We start from the raw sequence: 25,572 nt of genomic DNA, 5'->3' as shown, positions 1-25,572 counted from the left end.
CACATTCATCAATAACCCTCTAGTTTTAAACTCATCAACTACACCCCCTGACTTTTCGATGTGTATAAAGTGGACCCCCTCCTCATCAACTACACCCCCTGACTTTTCGATGTGTATAAAGTGGACCCCCTCTATTGACAGTCCGTCACTTTTAACTTGACAGAATGACTCAGAGTATTAGGTAGACCCCCTCCAATTTTGAATTGATTCATATGCAGCTAGGTTGACCCGGCCAGTGTTTCAACAGCGGGGGTCTAGCTTATGAAAAGTCTATATGGTTATTGGTGAATGTGTCAGAAAGTTGAGGGGATGTAACTGTAATTACCCTTTTTTAAAAATATGGTGGGCCTAGCTTGGATCTTTGAACAATTGAACGGATGGGATCACATTTAGCTCATTAGCAATATGTGGGCCCCACCGACCATACTTTATTGCTGAGTACTCATCTTCCTTTTCCAATTAACAAGCGTCAATCTAGGAAAATACTTTTTTTTATAAAAGTTTTACTTTTAATAGTTCTAGAACCAAATATTTAAGATTATATTCTCTTAAAAAGTAATAATAATAACAAAAAGCAAAGCAGAAGAGGAAAAGTATTTCCATCCAACCAAACAAACCCTAAAAGCAAACCAAGTAACAGTTGGCATTAATAGCAAACTCATAACTAAAAGCGTAGATCAAAAACCAGAAAAAGGGTATTTGATCAGAGAACACACCTCGATCCCTTACATGTGTCTGATCATCATAGCGTAAAACCCAGAGAGAGAGAGAGAGAGAGAGAGAGAGAGAGAGCGGTTGAATCGGCTAAGAAAGAGGGGAAGAAGAGACAGATGGGAAGCCTTCAGAGCTGGAGAAAAGCCTATGGAGCTTTGAAGGATACCACCAAAGTTGGAATAGCCAAAGTCAATAGCGATTTCAAGGTATATAAAACCCTTTTTTTTTTTTTCCTTCTTCTTTTACACACATACACAGTCATTAAACAAAACAAATGGGTATTTTTTTCATCTTTTTCAATTACAGGATGTAGATGTTGCGATCGTCAAGGCAACGAATCATGTTGAATGCCCACCAAAGGAGAGACATGTTAAGAGTGAGTAGATCATCTTCATCATCATTGAATTTGCGCATTTTAGGGTTTTTTTTCTTTTTCTTATATTTAGAGGAGGATTCTTGGGTTGAAATTATTTTTTTTGTTTTTAATGATTTGATCTTTAGAAATCTTGGCTGCAACGTCTGTGATTCGTCCACGTGCTGATGTAGCTTACTGTATACATGCCCTATCTAGGCGATTGGCCAAGACCCACAATTGGACGGTGCGTGTTTTCTCTACCTCTTGTGATTTTAGGGTTTTCAAAATTTTTTTTTTTTTTTTTTGGGTTTTTGTCTAGGAATGTGATTGGGAGGGCATTTGATTTGTTCTTGAACTAGATTTATTGATTTAGTTTGCAATGAATGGAAATTGAATCCGGAAATTAAAATAAAGTAAAATGAAAGAAGGCGAAATGGACTATGTATTTACATTTTAAGCATACATGAAAACCTGTTACGATACTGTGTACATAATTAATAAAAGAGTTATTGTGAAATAAGTCTTTACATCTGAGTTTTTATCATTGGATTGATAAATAATGTGTTTCGACCATGGGGATTTGCTTCTTTCTTTGATGAGATTGCCAATTTGGTACTGGATTTTCTATAGTATTCAGACATGTTAGGAGGTTCTATTTACATGTTAAGCATATATGAAAACCTGTTATGATACTGTGTACATAATTAATAGAAGAATTATTATGAAATAAGTCTTTAGATCTGAGTTTTTATCATTGGATTGATAAATAATGTGGTTCGACCATGGGCATTTGCTTCTTTCTTTGATGAGATTGCCAATCTGGTACTGGATTGGTTATAGTATTTAGGCATGTTAGGAGGTCTACTAATAGTGAAGCAAATTCATTAGCCAGGGCTGGTGTAGGGAGAGTTGGTTTAGTGTGGTTTGATTTTTTGCCACCTTAAATTTGTAGTTCATGTTGTAAAGCTCTTATATCTATTGTATTTTTGGTGTACCATCTCGGTCTTCCTTTATTGAATGAATCTTATTACCATTTCAAAAAAAAAAAGTGGTTCAACATATTACATTTCTGGTGAGTTTTCAATCTTTTTGTTTCTTGGATTGATGTCTAGAATTGTGACTGGGATGGCGTGTGATTTGTTATTGAACCGGATTTATTGATTTAGTTTACAACAAATGGAAATCCAATCCGGAAAATGAAAGAAGGCAAAACGGTCTATCTATTTACATGTTAAGCAGACATGGAAACCTGTTATGACACTGTGTACACAGTTGGACTTTGGATTTAGTCTTGGACCACAAAATCTCCTTATGTCATGTGAGGAGATTGGCAAAACAGTGAGCCGGACAGACTTGCTAGGATGGGAGCACAGAGACGGATCCTGGTCATTTTTTATTTTCTTCCTCTTGATTGGATTTCTTCTTTTGTATTTTGATTTATTCTTTTTCTTCTTTTCTGTACCGACCAACTTTGCCGGATGTTCTCCTCCCTTATTTGATTTAATATATTCATTTACCAATAAAAAAATATTATCATTGGATTGATAAATAGTGTGGTTCAACATATTACATTTCCAGTGGCTTAACTTTACTCCTTGGACATATGATCTTTGCATTCAACTAGCCTTTAGACATCTACTTGAATAAGGCTACCCCAACCCAATGAGTATTTCATGAAATTCAATCGCTTATGTATCAAGTTTCAGTTTTTCAATTCAATGACAGAATTATGGATATAGTTGTTATTAGGTTTGGGGTATTACATTAGTTCAAGTAGTGTAAATCAAATGGATAATCAAAAGTTTTCAAAAACTACCCATTGTGTAAGTCTAGGCAGTACACAAAATCTGACCAAAATGATCTAGAAACAGCAAACTTACGGATCTCAAAGTGGTCGACTGGACTCAAACAAAATCATGGCCGAGGTAAAGGGGAGTTGATTCAAGCAAGTCAAAAATTGATTCCGGGAGTCTTTAAATAGTGGTGCAGACCTATCTCCAAGATACAACCACCACTAACAATCGTCATCTTTGATAGTGTACACGCACAAAGAATTGACACAATACACCTAGTCGATTGGACTTGAGACAATTCTATCCTTATTGCTATAAGCATACAATTCATGCGGAGATATGGAAATAGATCGAACAGACATTCCAAGGAACATGATGAAATTGCATGTGTATAGGTCAGACACGAGACATGAGAAACATGATTGATTTTGACGTTGTCCATGACGAAATCTTGAAAAGGCATAAAAATAAAATAAAAACTGGAGAATACAAGATTAATGTTTATTGTCCATGACGAAATCTAACAAGATTAATGTTTACATCCTGTTCCTTAGATCTCTTTAAAGGAGAATACAACACGAAATTATAGTCGAAAGTTGATGAAAGTGCATTTTGAGCACTTCCAATCCCCCAGTTTATTGTCCTTCCTTCTTTTTGCCACCCTGAGCAGACGTTCCTCTCGCCTGCTTCTCTTGATCTTCTAAGGCTCCTGGTTATGGGGATCGTTTTTGCCCTTACCGTTTCCTCCTCCATTGATCTCGAACCTACGCTGCCAATGTTGCTTTGAGTTTGTCCTCCTGCTAAAATTCTCGCCTGGACTCTAGTCGAACGTATGAGCTTCACAAATTCCTCCATTCAACCCCCCTGATGAATCTCTGGTGTATCTTTAGCAAAATCCTAGATCCTTCAAAGATGAAACTGAAGATGGGCATGTCCTATGTCTGCAACTATGATAAACCTCTCTTCTGCTGTTTGAATTTTATATAGCCTGTATTTCTTAATTTATTTCTTTTAGTATTTTTACTCCTGCTTTCATACCCTTTCTATGTTGTGTGCAACTCCTATCTCTAAATATTAATTGCACTTTTGGTGGCACTCTACAGGTAGCATTGAAGACGCTGATAGTTATTCATAGAACCCTGAGGGAGGGGGATCCTACTTTCCGCGAAGAGCTTCTCAATTTCTCACAAAGGGGACGCATTCTCCAATTGTCTAATTTCAAGGATGATTCAAGCCCCATTGGTCTCTTTATTCCCAACATCTGATAGTTTGTCTGAAAATTTCATTATCTATATGAGCTAATATTGGAGCTTGAATTAGTTGTTTGAATTTTCCTTTACAGCTTGGGATTGTTCTGCCTGGGTTCGCACTTATGCACTGTTCTTGGAGGAAAGACTAGAATGCTTTAGAGTTTTGAAGTATGATGTTGAAACTGAGCGTTTTACAAAACCTGCCCAGGGGAATGAGAGGGTCAGCTGCTATACTCCATTCATATTGCACATACAATTTGTCTTAATGTTATCACCCATTGTTGAATAATACCCTTTTTTGTCACTGTACCATTTATTATCAGGGCCACAGTAGAACCAGGGATCTGAACGACGAAGACTTGTTGGAGCAGTTACCTGCCTTGCAACAGCTATTATATCGCCTTATTGGGTGCCGGGTAGCTCTCTCAATTTCTGGACCTTTATCCTTGGCAGGAATTATATATATCAAGGAGGAATGATTAGAGCTAGTGTCTTAAGATGCGAGCACTTTTTTTCCTTTTCCTCAAAATTCTTTTCATATTTCTTTTTTAAGGAGGATATTGTTATTGGATTTTGATTTTGCAGCCAGAAGGATCAGCTGTTGGAAATTACGTAATACAATATGCCCTGGCTCTGGTATGTCTAATTTCAATTTTGTGCTACAGTCGTAATTTGTGTATTCTACCATCATAATTTTGCTAGGGAAATGCTAAAATTCCTGCTTTTATTTTTTATTATTAAAATCCCGATATAATTGGTTCTATTACTCCTCTTACTATTATATACAATACCGTTGCAAGGATCTTATATACAATCCCAACAAACTAATTGGTCTTTAATCTTTATTCTTTTCAGCTCCTCCTCTCTTCAAAATCAATGTTTTGAAATTAGAGCAAGTATTTTTTTTTTTTGAAAGATGACATATTTTATTGATATTAATATAGCATTTGGGACCAGGAGTCCCTTCCTATATTACAGGATATGATTAAGAACCGGATCGGGCATACCCAAAACCCGTAATAAAACATCGAAACAAGCAATGACAGTTAGGTGTCTTATCCTGCCCTTCTTCCTACCAGTGACAACCTATCTTCTAAAACTCCAAATACGACCTTCTTCCTCCTGAAACCTCTCTTTAACCCAAACCCTATTAAATCAGCTAACATAACAAGAACCCAGATTTTGAAGCTCTAAACTAATCACCACCCCCAGGAGATAAAGTAGCAAATCAAGAGTATATAGATTAAGTCTAGTTTAAGCGAAAAACATAATCTCTCAAGCCAAAACTTGTGGAATTGCAGTTCCTCTGATTATAGATCGAATACATTCTCTTTGCTATTCTTGTAATTTTGGTTGAGGCCCACCTCGGTCCCCTTCCTTTTTAATGAATTCATCTTGCCATTTCAAAAAAAAAAACATTCTCTTTGCTATGTAACCATGACACTCATCCCTCGATAATCAAAAACTATATCCATTCTCCCCAAATCTTCCCCTTACTTACACATCTAACAAACCTACCGGCAAAATTTTGAAAAAACTTCTCAACCAGCTATGCCATGGCCCTGAGACAGTCTCCCCAAAACGACAAAAACTTCTGAATTCCTGAACTCACACCAAGCTATTGTGAAAGACCTAATTTGGAAAGGGAGCTCATTACTTGTCAAGAACCCTCACCCCAGCCTTCTTTTCAACCTCTTTCTCTCTTTCCTTTTTTCCTTCCAAGTCTCTTGCCGCCATAGCCAAGAACATTTCTTTAGTCGCCCCGACATCCTCCTCATATCCGATCCCAAAGACGCCCCCATTGATAACAAATCATCACATTGCTCCGAGAACGACCCTCGCTCCTCATATTTTCTTGAATTATCTACCACGATTTTGCCCTTACCTTTAGTGTCCACGAGAGGCCCCAAACGCTCCCCAACTAGCTGACTTACTTCCAACCCCAGCGCGTCACGGGAAACAATAGGCTCATCAACTGGGCCGGCCTGCATTTGCTCCAGGTCCCTGATTACAGCCCTCTTTTCCTCCTCCCAGAGACGTCAACGGGTGCGCCTTTCCTTCTCTAAAATTTTACTAAAGATGGGGAGTTCGAGGAGGGAAACATGCAATTCCTTATCATTTGTCTTCTCAGATGAACTATGGCAATTACCCACACTGCTTCTGAAGCCATTCCTTAGCTGAGCCCATCGCTTTTTTAGGCGGCTCAGAGAAATCTCACTGGAGTGGCGAGTTCCTTCCTCGCCAGTTTTTCGTTATAACTTAGGTCTTTCAGGAGGTCTAAGTTTCCAGCTTCGAATGTAAAGTCCTGAACATTCCTTATGTTGCTAATTTGGTCCACTTCCTCCCTTGACATAGCTGGGTATGGAAATTTATCAAAATCTCAAAGAAACTGTTGTGAATCGGATATGAGTTTTCTCTTCCTATAGTCCTCTTTCCTAAAGATGCCTCTGAGTCATCTTTTAAAAACAGAAAGGCCGCCTCTAGTAGCTAGCAACTGTGCCTCTGTATTAGTACATCTACGTGGTATATTTCCTTTTCCAATACGTAGACGCTTCTCCTTGATATTTTGTCTCCTTAAAATCTGTTTTTCATTTTTATAGTTTTTTTCTCTTTTGCCGACTTCAGTGTACAACTGTCAGCAAGGTCTTTTCAAAGAGCCTTACCCTTCTCGCCACGTGATGCTATATTTAATGATTTCAACATGTCCCCTTTTCCAGGCTGGCCCCACTTTCTACTCACAGCAGCAATTCTGCTATCTGACAATCTAGGCGGATTGTTGTTTGTTGAAACAGGCGAGGAGCTGGGCAATTCAAAATTCAAAAAGGGACCCACCAACGACGCCCTGCCATTGTCATTAGTCATTACCCTCAAGATTAACATCTGTTACCTTTTCCGGTGGGACGACGATCACCAACGACTCCCCGTCGAAAGCCTGCAAACCGGGAGCCTCAAAAAAAGCCAAGTTATCTCTACTACTTGATTCCCCTACCACCGACAACGCCAGGCTGTTAATACTATCCTTGGAAATCACCTTAACTCCCACCGAATAAATGCTGGAATCTATCCTAAGGTTAATAAAGGAGGGGATAGTTTTCCAAAGGGGTGTCATGACCAGAGTCGAGGCAAAAGCCATGCAGTGATCATGGTTGCCATAAATGTGGGTCTGGATCACCTGCCCAGGTGTTGACCAAGGATCTCCACGGTTGATGTGGACCATGCATGAAGGGGAATATCATAGAATCTGATCTTTAAGGTTCTAGCGTCCATGTTATATGCAGGGAACCAAGGCTGAAGAGTAGAGAGGTTTCCACCCAGGGCATCACCTCCACGCCTGAGAATAGAAGTGGCTTGGGATTTCGATTCAAAGCAAAATAGGATGTCCACTGAGTTGATGGAAAAAGGTTTTTGCAGATCGGGGAGACCCCAACATCGTCTAGTCCACTCCCAAACGTATTCCAACAGCCAGGATCCAGACTTCAAGCTCCCAATTAGGCAACTCTTGAGTTCTTTTTCCTTTTCTCAACCAGGCTAATTGGGATATCAAGAGCGGGGTGATCGTCATGAACAGAAACTTGAGGGGGACCATCTTTCGGCCTCCAAACCATCAATGGAACTGGCTTATTCTTATGTCATGAGCATTTCCTACAGACATTGCGCGAGCCAAATTTTTTATAATGGCACTTCAAGCACATCCAATCGCTGTCATTCGAAGGCACACGTCGATTAAACTCAATAGCTCTGCGAACAGGGACTTTTTAGGCCCCAAATTCCAGTCTTCTCACTCTAGTATCCCTATCCTCAATGCTCCCCAAGGATCTAGAGTGGAATCTGGGGGGAGCCCATTGGGGTCTGACCAGATTATCTCCTTGCCCAAACAAGCTTAAAGACCGCCGACAACAAATATTGAAAATCCACAGGGATTCAAACACTTCCAATGCATGATAACCAAATTCTATAAAATTTAAAAAATGCCCGCTAGACTGTCAAGATTAGAACCGCAAGTGCAGGTGAGAGTATCCGGCGGGAAACCAGAGTCAGGAGCCACCGGAAGGAGAATCCGGCGGCTTCTGAAGACATCCCTAATGGTCATCTAACTTGGGAGAATATTTTGAATTTAAATTAGAGCTAGTATCTCTATCAAGCTGAGCTCATTGATGAAACTCCTTGAAGATTGTCGTGATATCTTGCTTAATAAATCCCCAACATGCATGGTAAAATGCATGCAAGAGCCATTTTAGGGCCCAGAGCTCAATCCCCTTCATTGCAAACACCACTTTTTATTCTTTTTATCTGGGAACTCCTCTTTATCCTTTCCTCTCTTTTTTTTCATTTATGGACCTGAATTGTAAGCTATCCAGCCGAGGCCTAAAATTCAAGTATGGTGTGTATAATTTTTATTTTATTTTTGATAGGTAAGCTGGGATTGAACCTGCGACCTCAAGGTTGAGGAACAAAGCCTCTACCATTGAGCTACAGGTCCAACCCCACCATAGTGTATAGTTGTTCTTTATAAAATCTCAGTCTCATCAGAAATGTCTATCGGATTCTCATATCTTAACCCCATTTATTAAGAGGCTATGATATGATTGTGTCTTTTCTTAGCACTCTACGTTGTGGAAAATTTTTGTGTACTTTCCTCCTTTTTTAAGCCATCATCTCCCCCCTACCCTCGCTCCCTCCTGAATAACTAGTCTTCTCAGTCCGTCTTTTGCTGACTGCCTTATCTGTATGTCTTTCTCACTTAACCTCTGCTTCCTCGCAGCCTTTTTTTTTAAAGATAACTTTATTACAGAAATCACAGAAAATTACAAAATTATATTATTGGGTAGAGCCTCCCCAATGGACAAAACCTCTCTATCTGCTCCTTTGCCAACTTACCTGCTACTTCGTTTGTATTGCTAAGGATATGGCTACAACCTTCATTCAGACCTCTCATTTTCTCTCTTATCTCATTAATAAACTGCCGAAATCTCCACACCCAATCCTCAGTTCCTTTTATCCATTAGATTGCATTTGATGAGTATCATTCGATCAATAATTAGGCTTGTAATTGTGTTTTGAACAACTGCAAACCTGTTAGTAGTGCCCTCACCTCTGCGTCCATGCAGACCGTACGATTGGACCAATTGGGCCTGAGTATGAAAGGATCAAGCCTCCCTACTCGTCTCTAAAGACCCCTACCTCGGCTAAACTAAGGTTGCTGACAGAGCAACCATCAAAGTTTAGTTTAATAATATTTGGGGGAGGAAGTTTCCATCGTGCTTTAAACCTCTTCTTTGGGCCCCTTCCAAGTATTGATTCTGAGAATCTTTCCTTGGAGAACCCTCTTGCTTCTTTTCTGTGTAGAACCCAATTGGCAAGTGAAACTTTGTTCTTCATTGTGACTGTTCCTATTGATTTTGACCTCTCATCGAAGGTTCATTCGTTCCTTTCCACATGCCGCACCAAACTAATACCATAGGTGTCATGTTCCAAATGATACTCCTTAATGTGCCTAGATGTTTATAGTGCCAACTTTCCATGACTTGCTTTAAGGTTGTGTTCAACTGAGACCAAACCTTCCAAAGACTTGTCTCATATGGCCATCTCTTACTTGATTCTTGGCAGTGTATCAGTAAATGCTGTCTGCTAATTCTTCCTCTGCTTTACAAATGATGCACCTGTTCTCTAAGTGTATTTTTCTTTTCCTCAACCTGTTCAAGATATCTATCTTTCCCCTTATTGATGTCCATGCAAATGCTTGAGCTTTGTTTGGAACAGGAGCGTACCACACTTTCGACGATGGGAATGATGAACTAAACTTGGGATAAGGAACTTGAAGGACTTGACCATTAATTTTCTTCCTGGATCAAGTGCCCGTATTCCTTAGTACCTACATTCCTATGATACATAACAAGTCTCTAAAATACGTAGCAGGTTAATTAGGTTTTCAAATTCAGATTCTTTGAAGTTCCTATATCGAACTCATTTCCAAACTACCCTCCCCACGCCCCTCCTCCTCCTCCTCCTCCTCAATCCCTATCTTCCCAGAAGGAAAAAAAAACCCTCTTATAGCAATCTCAAAATTTGGCATTTTTTTTCTTTTACCAACCTTTAGGGGCACTTGAAAGCTTGGCTTAAAGGGACCTGACCTAACCCAGTGTCTGCCATAACCTCACTCCTTCTCTTCCCATATCCTAAAGCTAATCATCAATTTGGACAGCAGCAGACATCTTCCATAGGGACATAATAAATCAGGAGATTAGACCGTTCTGCCTTAATGAGTGTAATGTGACCTCCAAGGTATAGTAAATTCTTTTTCCAGCCTGATACCCTTTTCTCCATTTTTATATGATGGGGGCCATAGAGCCCCCATGATATGTCATAACCCAGTGGTTGGCCTAGATAGGACATTGGAAAGCTCCCTACCTTACAAACAAGATCTCGGACTAATTGCTCCATTTTGCTATCTTCCATATCACGCCCTTCGATCATGCTTTTACTCATATTAACTTTTGGACATATTGTTGCTTCGACCCACGTCAATATAATCTTTAACTTCATCACTTCCTCAAAGGATGCCCTCATAAAAATGAGTGTATTATCTGCAAATTGTAGAAGGGAAATGGACGTAACATTTCTAAATTTGACCCCTTCAATCATTACCTTTATCCTCTGCCAAAGAAATCATTCCGCTGAGCGTCTCTCCCACAATTATGAAGAGGAATGGAGAATGTGGGTTTCCTTGTTGTAACCCTCTCTATCTTTGAAAAATGCTTTAGGTGAACCACTGATAATGACTGAGATCATGGGTCTGGGTAGTGGGTATGCAATCTTTTTTTTCTTCTCCATTTTATATGATGGGGGACCATAGAGCCCTCCATGATATGCCATAACCCAGTGGTGAGCCTAGATAAAGAATTGGAAAGCTCCGAACCTTACCACCAAGATGTCTGGCCTAGGTAGGGCGCTGGTCCCCATCTCCCCAGCTTATTCGAGGTGCTGTTCTACTTCCCGTTCCCTCCTCTGTTCATGTATCTCGTCTCCTCATTATGACTCCTCTCTTAGTGTTCAATTTTTCTATCCTTCCTCACCTCTTGTTGGCATCTATCAAAGTTTTCAATCTTCCTTAGCACTCCCAACTTTGATTCAATTTCTCCTTACTGATTGTTGCCCCTCTGCATTTTTTCTCTTTCAGCATTTTCAGTTTTCCTGCCACTTTGCCCTGTCCATTTTTCCTTTCAACATTTTCAGTTTTCCTGCCAATTTGCGCTCTGCATTTTTCTCTTTCAACATTTTCAGTTTTCCTGCCACTTACTAACCTGCCAGCCTATGTTGCATCAGTACAGATACTTGTCTCGGATTCCGACACATGTATCAAGTGTCGGATTCGGCAAACCTCAAAAAGAATGATTCTTGGATTCACCAAATTAATTCTGGAATTTTAATTATAATAAATAATATATTAAATCTTTAGTAGATTGAGTAAATATAATGTTTTGTTTTCATGCAAAAAATATAAAAAACAAAGTTATGCCGCAGGTCCAAACCCAACTCAATTCAACTCAACTAAGCCTTTGTCCCAAACTAGTTGGGGTCGGCTAATGAATCCTTTAGAAAATTTTCTTGAAGAAGGTGAACTGATCTATCCGGCTCAAATTGACTTAGTCTAATCCTGACACTAGTTGAGTTCGTCTACATGGATCATTTTCTTCCATTCTATCCTATCCAAGGTCATATTCTCTGTTATGTTCCTAGCCCTCAAGTCTTTCCTCAGTGTTTATGCCGCAGGTCCACCCGAATAAAAAAAATTCGGATAAAAAATATATAAAAAACTTATCTTAGGATGAATAAAACTTAAAACATGCAGTAATTATAAGGTTGTGGTAGCATTATCCGTGAAAAAAAAACCAATCAAAAGCGACCTAGAAGTGTCTCTGTGAATCCTAAAGCAAGGAAGCAGGATTCGTTCCTCTAGGCGGGGAATCACGATTCCCCGGAACGCGAATCCGATTCGGGATTCGATTTGAATCCCCGAAAATTGGGAATTGGGGTTCGGATTCGTCGGAACCCCGATTCCCAATTTTGGGAACCTCGATTCCCAGGCAATTCCCTGCGAATCCCCAGCGAATCTCAACTCCCCAGCGACTCCTCCCCAGCGAATCTCCTGCAATTCCCCGGCGAATCTCCTTCGACTCTTTGGCAAACCCACGATTCTCGCTTCCAACCATCCCTGGAGCCTTCGATTCCCGCTTTCGAATCCCACTTTTGAATCCCGAATCGAATCCTGCTTTCGATTCCCGCCCTGGCAACCTTGTCCTAAAGTATTGGAATCCGAGATGTGTCCGACACAGATTCTTTGCCCATTCAGAAGAATCCATGTAACATGGCTTCCAGCCTGATGTCTCTCATGTCTGCTAGCATTTGTTTATCCTTTCCTTCATTCCTGGCTCCTCTAGCAGCCACAATTCAAAATGGAATGGCACCTTGCCCCACGAGCCAATTTCAGATTCTAAGATGATAGGGCAGCGAGCTGTTGTTGGTTTTGGCAATGCCTACTGTTCTATCCCAAGGAAATCCTGCAATAGCTTTTTAGGAAGTAGTGCCATACATTCTGGTTTGTAATGCAATGGATGAAGTGGTGTTCTTCTATTTTGTCCATTCCTTCGCATATTGTACTCACTCTTATTTTCCTTTTCTTTTCGAACATGTATCGATCAAAGAAAAAGAGCAGAGTCGTCGACCCAATCAAAACAGCTACAGAGTCGTGCACTTAATGAATCCGAACTTTCTGTATGAAGCTGATCATGCATCAAAATCTTGTCTGTAGCCTCTGTCTAAGATGAGTGGAATGAGGATTTGCACCTTAGGAAGGACTACTCCAAGAGGTGAGGAACCTTAAAGTTGACTCACCCTAGAACTCTCTTTGACCATCTTATGGCCAAGCTCGCCTATCTACTTTTTGCCTAGGAACATTTGACACCATTTTTAATCTTTAAAGACTTTCCAAACTGAGCTTTCTACCTTTGGGCCTACTAATCAGAAGTGTAGTTATTGATGAAATAGAGATTATGTAATAATTAATTTCGCAGATCTGAAGATTGGTTGGCCACCCCTTCTTGTATCCTTAAATACGAGTCAACTTTTCTTTATAAAAAACTAAACTTTTGAACATGCTTGTCCTCCAATCCCTCATTTCTATTATCTGTTACCTTTTTTCTTGAATGGATTTCTCTGTCATCTCTTACAGCTCGATGTTCTAATTTGACTTGCAGGTACTGAAAGAAAGCTTTAAAATTTACTGTGCTATCAATGATGGCATCATCAATCTTGTTGATAAGGTGCACGATTTTATTTTGTTAAGCTTACTTTCTCAATCTTAGTGACTTTCTGAAAGTCCTTCCATTTCTTTTCATGACTTTTTATTCATTACAGTTCTTTGAGATGCCAAGACATGAGGCTGTCAAGGCCCTTGAAGTCTACAAACGTGCTGGCCAACAGGTACTATTCTCTGTTTTATTTTTGTTACGAGTATAAAAAGATTAAATAACACCTTCTCCAACATCTTAAGCTTTTGGAGTAATTGGTAGTTTGACATGGTATCAGAGTAAAGGTCTTGGGTTCAAAACTCCCTGATATTAAAAATCCACATCTAATGGCCAATCCAAAAGAGGGGCCACATGTGCCACGTGTAGGCCAACCCTAAAAGGAGGGGCCACACGTGAGGGGGAGTGTTAAAATATAAAAGATTAAATAACACCTTCTCCAACAGCTTAAGCTTTTTGAGTAATTGGTAGTTTCACAATTTTCATAAAAGTTTCTTTAGAGCTAGTATTGTGAATTTTTATTTATTTTTGAATGGTGAGCTGTTATTGAAATTGACAGCTGTTTCCTCTTTGGAGTAGTTTCCATCATGGACTTAAACAACATAGGTCTCCATTAAAATCAAGAATGCATATTACAAATTTAATTTGCTGAGTGGGTATTGCTGAATAAATTGACTTTGCAGGCTGGGGGCCTTTCTGATTTTTATGAAATCTGCAGAGGATTGGAACTTGCAAGGAATTTTCAGTTTCCAAACTTACGAGAGGTAATATTTCTATTAGACATCAAAGTTATAGTTGTTTATTATTTCCTTCCTTTCAATAGTACAGTTTTACTTAATGTCAAGTCATATTATTGTCCACCTTCTCCAGCCTCCACAATCATTTCTTGCAACCATGGAAGAATACATAAGAGAGGCACCGCGGATGGTTTCTGTCTCAAGAGAGCCATTGGTTAGTAGAATAAGTGAATTGCATCTTTATTTTCGCAAGTCATGTACATGTAGATGAAAAGATTATGTTCTACTTGCGAGCTCTTTTTTCAGTTGATGTTCTGTGTTTTATGTCTCAATTGATTTTTTTTTTTTGAATGGCAATAAATTTCATTAAAAGAAGACCAAGATGGTCCAGGACAGAGTAAGAAAAAGCAAACATTATACTATGAAAAGGAAAATGAAACTAAGGAGGCAAAAAGTCAAAGATCTCAAAATTGTCCTTTTCAGCCCCTTCCCTAGCTAGCTTATTAGCTACTCCATTTGCAGTACGGCGCACATGCTGAAAAACAGTTGAAGAGCTCCCCACCCAATCTTGAATTTCATCAAAAAACCTAGCAAACCGCCAAGGGCAAGGCCGAGTTCCTTTAAGCCATTGGATTACATTCAAAGAATCTCCTTGCATAATCACTTTATGAGGCTATAATTCTCAAGCAATTTGAAACCTTGATGCACCGCCCGAACCTCAGCTTCGTTTAAGTCCGTTACACCAATGGGTCCGGAAAATGCCCAAATCACCACGCCTGATACATTTCTCAGAACCCACCAACCCCCCCCCCAAACACCCACCAGGCTAGACCCGTAGGCGGAGGTTCCCATTCTTGAAACAAAAAACCTAGCAAACCGCCAAGGGCAAGGCCGAGCTCCTTTCTGTATCAATTCATATGTATGCAAAAACTCTTTTGGTACCTGCTGGTTTTTGGTATTCCAAGAATGTGTGATTGGCAAGGTTCAAATAAGTATCTGTGAGCATAGAGAGGAGAGGCCGAAATGATTCATTTACATATCAGTTATAAATATTGGCCATAAGCGATACATTGGCAAGGTTCAAATCAGTGTTTCAAAATGCGGATGTGGGTCAAAATGCGGCCAAAGCAAATCCTAGTCGACTCAGCACGGCACTGTTGAATACTCGGATGATCCGGCTGAGTACTCGGTTGATGCAGTCATGAGTCTGGAGTGTCAAAGGAGTTTTAATTGACTTTTTATTACAAAACACAGACTAGGACAAGAACACACCAAAGGTAAAAAAGAGTCAACTCAGGGGAGTCCATGATGACAAGGGGGTGTTTTGAAACTATAGTTCAAATATCAGTATCGGTTAGCATATTGAGGAGAGGCCGAAATGATACATTTACGTATCGGTTTTACATATTGGCCACAAGCGATACACCCGTGAATCAGGTGATACAGATTCTCATGGTCTAAAAAGTAAAAACATAGATTTGTGCAATGTTTCGACCATTTTTGTGTTTACTTTTACTTTTAATGATTTTTGACATTTACTTCAAACTAACATCCATGATTTGATAATTTTAATTTGATTACTGCTTTGCTGGCGAGCGTTTCAGGCAGTGCTTTTATATCAATTGAACTAAAAGTGCATAAACATTTATTTTAGCTGAATTTCTCAAACAATAAATAAAAATTGGTAAAACGCTAACATAACCACATAAGTTCTAGCATGTCTTACAGTTAAAAAACATTCCTATAAAGGAAAAGAGATAGTGAAATAAATTAGAATAAGCCTACTCTCTAAAATGATTAGTGCATTTAAACAAATGCTAGAAATATATATTGATTTACCATTCAATGCATATATACAGATATAGCTTTTTGAAATTGATGAGGCATGGTGCCTGATGCTTCTTATTTGTTAGAAGTAAATCAATTGGGAATATGTTTGTTTAGGTCTGATCATGTGTGTTAGACTGTTGAACGCTTGTTTAGATAGTGTGTGCTTGAGATGTAACACAAACCTTTTTAAATAAACTTAATATTGAATTTTCTTTCTTTAGGAATTACCAGAGAGACTCCTTTTGACATACAAACCCGAAGAAGTTCCTTCCCCTTCTGAGGATACAAAACCACCCATAGAGGAACCAGTGCAAGAAGTGCATTCTAACATAGAGGTTGCTTCTTATCATTCCAACGTGGATACTGGTGATCTACTGGTGAGTTTAATGGTACTGAGCGTTGGTTTTTTTTTAATGGTTGGTACTGAGCGTTGTTGTACTATGTTGAACCTTCTTCTATTGCATAATTCCATCTCTTTATTATTTTATAGGGATTAAATGCCATCCATCCCGATGCAACTGCAATAGAGGACAGCAATGCATTAGCACTAGCAATAGTTCCACCCAGTAAGAGATGCATTAGCATTTTTTTTATTTCATTCTTTCCAATTTTTCCTACTTGTCATTAGCATTGTCATTTATGATTTTTTGTCAGAGAAAACAAATTATTTGGATATTTCTTTGGCAGGTGCCAATGATGTAAACAAAACAAAGGAACTGGATCCTTCTGGATGGGAACTTGCGTTGGTCACTATTCCTAGCAATAATAACCCTTCTGTTTATGAAAGGCAATTGGTTCGTCCTTCACCCTTGAACTTGACTCTTATATTTTTAATTTTCTTTTGTTTATTTATTTATTTCATCTTTGGGATGCTATATCTTCAAATCGGTATCATTAGAAACTTGATTCTCATATTTTCCTTTGCACCTTAATGTTCTCTTTTTGTATCTCCTACTAAACTGAGCCACTTCTAGATCATCTTTATATCCTCTAGAACCCTTTTTACCCTTTTTTTTCTACCGGTCCTCTTACGAATTACAAGCCAAGAAGAATCGACCATCAAAATTCTAAAGAATGTGGGGCCAAATGCCTATTTACTCAAGCTTCTAGTGATCTCAACATCAGCGCTATCTTCAATATATGTTTATATGACTTTCTTGGACATCTTGAAGAAGAACTAGCAAAGGTTGAAGAACAAGTGAGTCACTTCCAATGAAAGTTAATGAAGAGATTGAAGATCTCCTGGAATCAAATCACAGGCTATTTTTTATTTAAATGGTGATCAAACCACTGGCTGTTTAGGATTTGATTTTACTTTGCTCTGATGTTGCTCTACTATTTATTTTTTTCATCCTAGCATTCAAATCCTTAATGACCATCTCTTCCATATGATATCTTTTAACTTTGTTTATCTATTTCCCATTGTAATAAAACAAGGAGGAGAAGAACAAAAAGAGGGTTGCATGCTACAAATAATTGCAAAGTGCCACTGATATTCGATGCTAGTAACCTGTAAAGTCCCTTAAAGATAAACACGCCACTAACTAAATAACCCACATAAATGCACCATATCTAATTGATAACACTCCCCTCAAGTTGCGTAAAGATGTCTTTTCTCCCCAACTTGGAAAGAATTTTCTGAAATTTTTCTCTTCTCAAAGTTTGTGCGATCATATCATCCATTCATGCACCAAAATGAATGCAAATAGTGCTACTCGACATTTATATCGGTTAATCCTTGATGAAGCGACAATCCACCCCAATATTTTTGTGTCTACACTTGATAGATTGACATTCCACCCAAAAGTGCTAATCAACATTCAGTAGCATGAGCCGTTGCTCTACATTTTTCACTAAATTCCCACCAATAATGGTGCATTATCTCCAAGTACTTTATTTGTAGATTTGCTCATCCAACATATGTGTAAGCAGAAATGCAAAGATGTCCTTGATTGTAGAAGAGAATGCCTTAACTAAGTGAGCTTTTTAACTATCTCAGGACATGATGAACAACCCCATGTGAGATAATTGACGCTTATGCATAATTTAGCTCATCACACCAACAACAAATGATATATCAGGACAAATAATCTGAGTGTAGGACTGTAGGTTAACTTCCCCAATTATCCTTGATACCTTTCTCGTTCCTCGAGTAATAGTACCTATGGTTTTAAATTTCGGCCGAAATGTCGGGACCGAAATTAAAATCCGAAATGAAATTATAAGATTTACACCGAAATTTCCACCAAAAGCGAAATTTCCACCAAAATTTTGTTTGAGGCTGAGGCTGAAACCAACTCAACTCAACTCAACTCAACTAAGCCTTTGTCCCAAACTAGTTGGGGTCAGCTGAGGCTGAAACCGAAACTGAAATTTCAAACCTTGATACTACCCACCCTACAAAAAATTAAATTTTTCTCGAATAATTCTGATATCTCACTCGGTAGACAGGATTTTGTACATTTAGTGTCATGCACTTTTACCCATGGTGTTAAACTTCTGTTTTGGTTTCGGTTTCCGACGCCACGGAAATGGAAACATTTCAGTTTTGATTTGAAATTTCGGTGAAAATCCTGTAAAATCATGGACACGCATATGAAAACATATGCAAATGATAGAGTTTTAAGTTTAAATTCCATGAAATGCTAGAATACGCACAAATACACACTTAGAAACCATGACAAAAGACAACCATCTGTTATGATTTAATAACATTGAACACATAGTGACATCGCGCATGTCTCATAATTCAGAGAATACTACGTTTCACATATAATTCATATAAACATAAAACATACTAATTTAGCATACCACTAATGCTCTTAAGATTTTGGTTTCGATCTATGTTTCGATTTTGTTATCGTTTCGGTGGGGATGGAAACGGAAACATTTTGATTGTTTCGTGTCGGTTTCGGTGGAAATTTAAAACCATACTTTTGCCTTGAAAGTTGAAACCTTTGATGAACATTAAATCTCATTGTAATCTAGCCCAAAAGCTCCAAATGATTTTGAAGAACACTGTAGGATGCCTTGTCCCAATTTGCGGCTTTCTTAGGGAAGCAAGAGTTGATTGATATTAACTATGTTGAGTGATGTTAGCTATCCACCCACCCACAACCCAATAGCCAATTGAATGGAACTAGTGGAACAAGTTTAGGTGATCGTCTAAAATGGAGGAATAGAGACAAAAAGATCATTTTCACTCTACAGTAGGAATGATGTGATGTGTGACTGCTAGCCCAAAGCACCTCGAGGCGAGGTGTATACTGAACTACTCAATATGCACAATTTACTGGTGTTTATGAGTCGTGGAGTAGGAGTTGTGTTGTATTTCTTAGATACTAGTATTAGCCCAAAGCACCTTCGACTTATGTGTATTACATAAGGGCCCGTTTGGAAACCTCATATTTTGTATTTGAATTTGGAATTGAGTTTTGATTACAAAATGAATAGATCTGCCAGCTCATGTTGAGGGAGACATAGAGGGAAGGGGGTACTTCCTACTGCAGGGGAGAGGTTGAGGAGTCAAGAGGGTGAAGGAAACTGCCAGATCTGTGGATTTCCAATTACTTATTTCCACAGCTTATTTGGAAATTTGATTTTTTCACTGTCAGTCGCTGAATTGGAAATTCAAGGATGTGATCCAGATCCAAATGTCAATGCAAAAAGGGCTGCAAATGTGCGAATTCCAAATCAAAATCTTCTCGGCATCCAAACGAGCCCTAAGGGATTTTAGGTAATTGGATTTTAGTTAATGAGGTTGACTTAAACTCCATTATTGGTGGTTGCTCTAGGGCTTCCTCTTGTTCTCCATTACTGCCCCTTAGACTCTTCTGTACTTCAATTATTCAAAAGGCAATTTGACATGTTATCAAAGCCAGTGAAATTCTACAATGTGCCTTTGTGATGAGAAGGATATCTTGCAGTATTCTTTGCTGAGAAAGATGCTTCCAACCATCTTCTCGTGGATACTTTTGAGCCTAATTTGGTATGTACCTCGTTTCACCTTTTGGAGCCTATATTGGGAATTCTTGTGGCTTTGAATAGGTTTGCTTTGAGCTATAAGCTGGTTCCTCCATATCTTTTTCAAATATGTTTGAGGAAACTGTACGTTTTTCAAGGAACCCTAGTTTTTTCTCTAGGTTGATTATAAACCCTAATTTTCTTTCCAGGTTTGGCTAGAAAACCCTAAATTTATTTTGAAAACTTCGATTAGCCTTTCCTAATTTTTGTGCAGCCTATCTGTGCTTCCCGTCAATTCGTGTGATTGGGAGGGGAATTCTTGGTTTCTTGATTGGTTGGATCAAATTTGTGGCAGTGGTTAGTATTTCTTTAGGATCAAATTTTGTGACTGGAAGAGTTAAGATTTATAAGAAAAATATTTGGGAGTGGAATATGTGATTTTTTTTTATCGATAAGTGGAATATATGATTAAAGATTGACTTTTTTTCTGTTTACTTCATTTGAATTGAATTTCTTATAATGTATGATCTATTATGTGGACTGTTTTGAGACTTAGTGTACTCTATTATGTCAAAATTTACTTTGGCATGTTGACTTGTGATTTTCCGAGACTCTTAAGGGACTGTTTTGTTCTGTTTTTTTGTGATTTCTATGGCTGCCATGAATTTTAAGTCTGTATATCAATTATGTTTGATGGATCCAAGTCCAACTACTCTCCGTATGCGAATTCATGGGTATTTGTTGAAGGAAAAAGAATTATTGGGATGCTGGATGGATCTAATATCAACCGTCATCTGAGAGAGAGAGAGAGAGAGAGAGAGAGAGAGAGAGAGAGATGATGAATATAAATCTCCTTTTTCAGTCTTCATCTTCACTTGATTTGGTTGCCTGTCTCGATGCCGATTAGGCAGCCAATGAGACATATCATTCTACCGTATGATGTTTTTTTAATGGTAAACAAGATGTAGTTTCTAAGTCATCAACAAAAGTAGAATATCAGGGTGCGTTCTTTAACGATTTTTGGGAAGCGATTTTCGTATTTTTTGCTCCCTGGAAATCATGTTTTGAGAGAATACCGTTCTTCAACCGCTATTCTATGCTATCCGATAGACTCATTCAGTGTTTTAGGCTATTTTTTTTGGAGCGACGAGCGACTTTTTGTCGCTCCAAAGAAAAAGAAATAATTCATCGCGTGTGCGTGGGTTTCCTCTCGACTCTCAACCCTCCAGAAAATTTTCTGTTTTCTTCTCCCTCTCATCGCTTCCCTTCCCATCTTCTCTTTTCATTGATTCCCAAGACTTATTGATTCCTAAGGTTCCTCATCTCATCCCTTGCCATCTCATCTTCTCTTTCAAGCCTTATTAGGGTTGAAATTAGGGTTTCAGCCTTGAGACCTGAAGAGATCAGGGTTCCTTGTCTCGATTCATGCGATACTCTCTTCACAGCAATTTCAATTTTAGAGATTAGGGTTTTGTGTCTTGTCTTAGGAGGCTTGGGAAGGTGGAAGAAATCCAGTTCTCGAGCTTGACCATTAATCTTAAAGGTCCATCCTAATGGGTAGTCTGAACTTGAAATCGAATCCCTCAATGAAGAGAAACCCACATACATTTCATCTAAGATAGATGAAAAGCTTGACTGTCACAGATAAGAGAAGAAGATTGGGTTTAGGTACTTTCAGAACGGCACCTCCCCTTCAATGCACATCAATTTTTTATGACAAGAAAACATAATTCTATTCCAAAAAATAGAAAAATGGTCCTTACACATGAGTTAAAGAACGTGATTTAATATTGGAAACACTCCAAAAAATAAGAAATGGTTCTGATTTCAAGAATGAGAATCACAAGAATGGTTAAAGACGCACCCTCAATCTATGCCTATAGCAGCCAATGAGATTCTGTGGCTTCAAGCACTTTTATACTTTAATATTTCTCCTCCTCTATCCACACTACTTTGTGGAGATAATAAGAGTGCTATTCAAATTGCCACTAATCTCTTTTCCATGAGGACAATACATATTGAGGTCGATTGGCACTACATATGACCATATGTTTGGTCTTCACATCAGTTAATAGATACCTTCACGAAGACCATGAATCAAAGCACGGTATGAATTGGTTTACAAGTTGATGCTATATTACTCAATGCATCAATCCGAGTGAAAGTGTCAAAAATAAGCCTTTGTATATCGCTTATGTACATTATTTAGTGTTGTATATGAATTGTGGGGTAGACTTATGTTGTATTTCCTCGTATATATATACAAGCATATATAGGTGAGATTGATTTACCTTTTATGTCCTTCAACTTGTTTTTTATGTTAGGGCTTTTATGTATCACCATTCAAAAAAAATGTAACTGAAGTGGAGGGTTCATACAATATGTTTGCGGTCATCACAAAGACAAAAAGATGATCTCACCCCTACAATAGTAAACGATGGAATGACTGATACATTAACCGAGCAACTTTGGTTGCCTTAACACAGGCCATGGAGTAGCTTTAAGCTTGAACTTCATTTTTAATATGATATAATGTTGAAATGACTTTCAATTATGTATAATTGCGATGCTTGTATGTAGATTTTTATTTTTCATTTGTACATTGGGTTTGTATCCGTAATTCTGTATTACTTGTTATTTTGAAGAAGCATTCACAATGTATTTTTACATCAGGTTTTGTATCCGTATATCTATATTACTTCGTATTTTGTTTACAAGAAGCCTTAGCAATGTATTAACATTAAGCTTGTTCTAGAGTGGCTAGAATGTGGATGGGGCTTCTTTATTTTCTTCCTCCCTTGAACTGAGCTTTCTCTCTATTAATAGTCTTGGTTCTTGTTTCTTATGTATTTGTTGCTGTTGGTGTTTCAGGACCGTCTCTGTCTTGAGCTTTGTACTTCCCTATCTTTTTTCTAATTAGTCTATACTCGCCATTCAACAAATGAAAAACATATGCATTAACATTACATTTCTACAAATTGGAGTATCTGATCCCAAATTTCAATGGTTTAAACTCATGCAAGTGTCCAATAATAAGCATGTTTTCGCAGGCTGGCGGATTAGACAACCTCACTCTGGACAGTTTATACGACGAAGCAGCGTATAGACAACAAAGGCAACCAATGTATGGAGCCGCCCCACTAAACCCATTTGAAATGCAGGACCCATTTGCTCTGTCACACGGTGTAGCCGCACCTATGGGAGTTCAGATGGCAGCAATGACTCAGCAGCAGCAGCAACATATGCCTATGATGATGCAATCAAATCCCTTTTTTCAACCAAACAATTACCAGCAACATCCAATTCCGATGGGCCCTTCAAACCCATTTGGAGATTCGAGCTTTGGATCCTTCCCCATGAACCCGCCACCTCAGCATCAGAGTAATCCGTTTGGAACTTCCAGCTTGCTGTAGTATATTTTATATTACACATATTGGGTTTGCAGCGATTACAGCGACGCCTCTGTTTATAAAATTCAATTTGATCCGAAGGTTAGTTCGCTTGTATTTTGTGTATTTTCTGATATCCAGATTTGAAGTATTTGTGTCTTGTGGTTGGATTTGTAAGGGCGAACAGATGTACGGCAATTGATAACCATTTTGGAGATAGTATTATTATTACTATATTTGAGTAAAATAAGGAATAATGGAGTTTACTTGCATCTTCTTAGAGTTCTGGCCTCTTTTGTTGCCCCTAAAATTGATCCTTGTTGCAAATACATTTATATTAATTTTAGACACATGGGGAGTCGATTTAAGATATTTGGGAGTCGATTTATCACTGCCCTAATTTAATCTTATTTGCAAATGGGACATTAAAGCCTATTTGGAAGCCATTAACAATAACACTTTTAAGACTGTTAGAACTGTTGTATTCATATAATCATATTTAAAGGTTATTAAAAGAAGCTCTTACTCTTTATGCTGTGACTATTTTGTTGATATTTCATATTCAAGGTTTGTCAAGGGGCAGAAACTACATCGCATGGTTCTATTCGAACTTAGAGAGCACTGCCTACAAAACATACAAAGAAAGGAATTTGAATAAGACAATACATTGAGAAGGATAATTGCAAAACACATTGAGGTGAGGGTGAGAAGTGTCTAAAAAACATGGAACAAATAAATTGTATCTTCAGTTCATTTTTTCCTTCTTTTTCAGCCTTTTCTCCCTCTCCTCTCACTCAGTTCCTCCTAGGTCTCTCCCCCTTCCACAAATATGAAGAAGACAATGCACTGAGAAGGACAATTGGAAAAGATGTGATGTGAGGATGAGAAGTGGCCAAAAAACAGGGAACAAATAAATACATCTAGCCTTCCCCAGATCCTGCAATGGCAGGAGCCTCGTGCACTGGGCCGCCCTTTTTTTTTCTTGTTTTTCAGCCTTTTCTCCCTCTCCTGTCACTCAATCCCTCTTAGGTCTTTCCCTCTCCCACAAACATACAAAGAACGGAATATGAAGAAGACATTGCACTGAGAAGCACAATTGGATAGGACATGAGGTGTGGGTGAGAAGTGGCTAAAAAACAGGGAACAAATAAATTGTATTTTGAGTATAGTTTATTTTTTCCTTGCTTTTCAGCCTTTTCTCCCTCTCCTCACTCAATCCCTCTCAGGTCTCTCCCTCTCCTCCAAACATACAAAGAATGGAATTTGAAGGCATTACATTGAGAAGGACAATTGCAAAACACATGTTGAGGTGAGGGTAGGGGTGGCAATGGTTCGGTTTCGGTTCGGTTTGACCCCCAAACCGAACCAAACCGAAATTTGAATCGGTTTGGGTTTACCAAACCAAAACTGAATTTTCAGTTCGGTTTCGGTTCGGTTCCGCCAATTTTGCCACCATTTACTCATGATAATTGCAAATATTCGGTTTGACCCCCAAACCGAACCAAACCGAAATTTGAATCGGTTTGGTTTAACCAAACCGAAACCGAATTTTCGGTTCGGTTTCGGCTCGGTTCCGGTTCGGCCAATTTTGCCACCCCTAGGTGAGGGTGAGATTTGGCTAAAACAGGGAACAAAAAAATTGTATTTTGAGTAAAGTTTATTTTTTCCTTGTTTTTCAGCCTTTTCTCCCTCTCCTCACTCGATCCCTCTCAGGTCTCTCTGTCTCCAAAAATATTTTCATTTCTTTGGGGAAGAGCTTCTTCTTCATCTTCCTCACAGCTATGAACCCAAGATATAGATAAATCCCCACACCGAATAGAACAAATAAGCGTTCGGCATTGATCCCTGAGAAAAGTAAACCTCCTGTAGAGAGGGCACAGGTAAAACTGTTAACATCGGCCAGGGGTGAATCAACCAAGCTCAGTTTGGCTGCGTTTAGATTGCCGGAATCAGGAATCAAAATTGATATATTATTCTAATTCTTACTCTGATTGTCATTTAAACATTAAGAGAAAAAAAAATTCCAAAAAATATCTAATAAAAATTCCATTCAAACCAGGGTGGAATAAGAATTACCCCTCTTGGGGTGATAAACAGATTCCAGCATTTCCCCCCTCTGATTCCACCTCGATATCAATAACGCCCCCCTTGATTCCATTAATTTTTTTGAACGAAATTCCGGAATCAGTTTTGCTGTGCAGGCCAGAATATAAATACGATACAAGCACCAATATCA

General features: G+C 38.6%; 1 protein-coding gene across 1 annotated transcript; it reads left to right on the top strand.

The window, feature by feature from the left end:
* The first annotated feature begins 654 nt into the window (after positions 1-654).
* Positions 655-23,608, top strand: LOC143854150 (putative clathrin assembly protein At2g01600). Its single transcript, XM_077363969.1, has 15 exons — positions 655-920; positions 1,021-1,090; positions 1,216-1,313; positions 3,966-4,104; positions 4,205-4,332; positions 4,436-4,528; positions 4,698-4,748; positions 13,367-13,432; positions 13,527-13,592; positions 14,101-14,181; positions 14,288-14,368; positions 16,206-16,361; positions 16,475-16,550; positions 16,672-16,778; positions 22,998-23,608. The coding sequence occupies exons 1-15, from the start codon at positions 831-833 to the stop codon at positions 23,358-23,360; spliced, it is 1,665 nt and encodes a 554-aa protein (XP_077220084.1). The 5' UTR covers positions 655-830; the 3' UTR covers positions 23,361-23,608.
* Positions 23,609-25,572: the final 1,964 nt, after the last annotated feature.

This window comes from Tasmannia lanceolata, unplaced genomic scaffold, assembly GCF_043159265.1.
Source record: "Tasmannia lanceolata isolate RefF3 unplaced genomic scaffold, GAP_Taslan_0.1 ptg000020l, whole genome shotgun sequence".
Classification (NCBI taxonomy): Eukaryota; Viridiplantae; Streptophyta; class Magnoliopsida; order Canellales; family Winteraceae; genus Tasmannia; species Tasmannia lanceolata.
The sequence above is the reverse complement of the archived record's forward strand: the minus strand, read 5'-3'. Positions and strand labels throughout refer to the sequence as shown.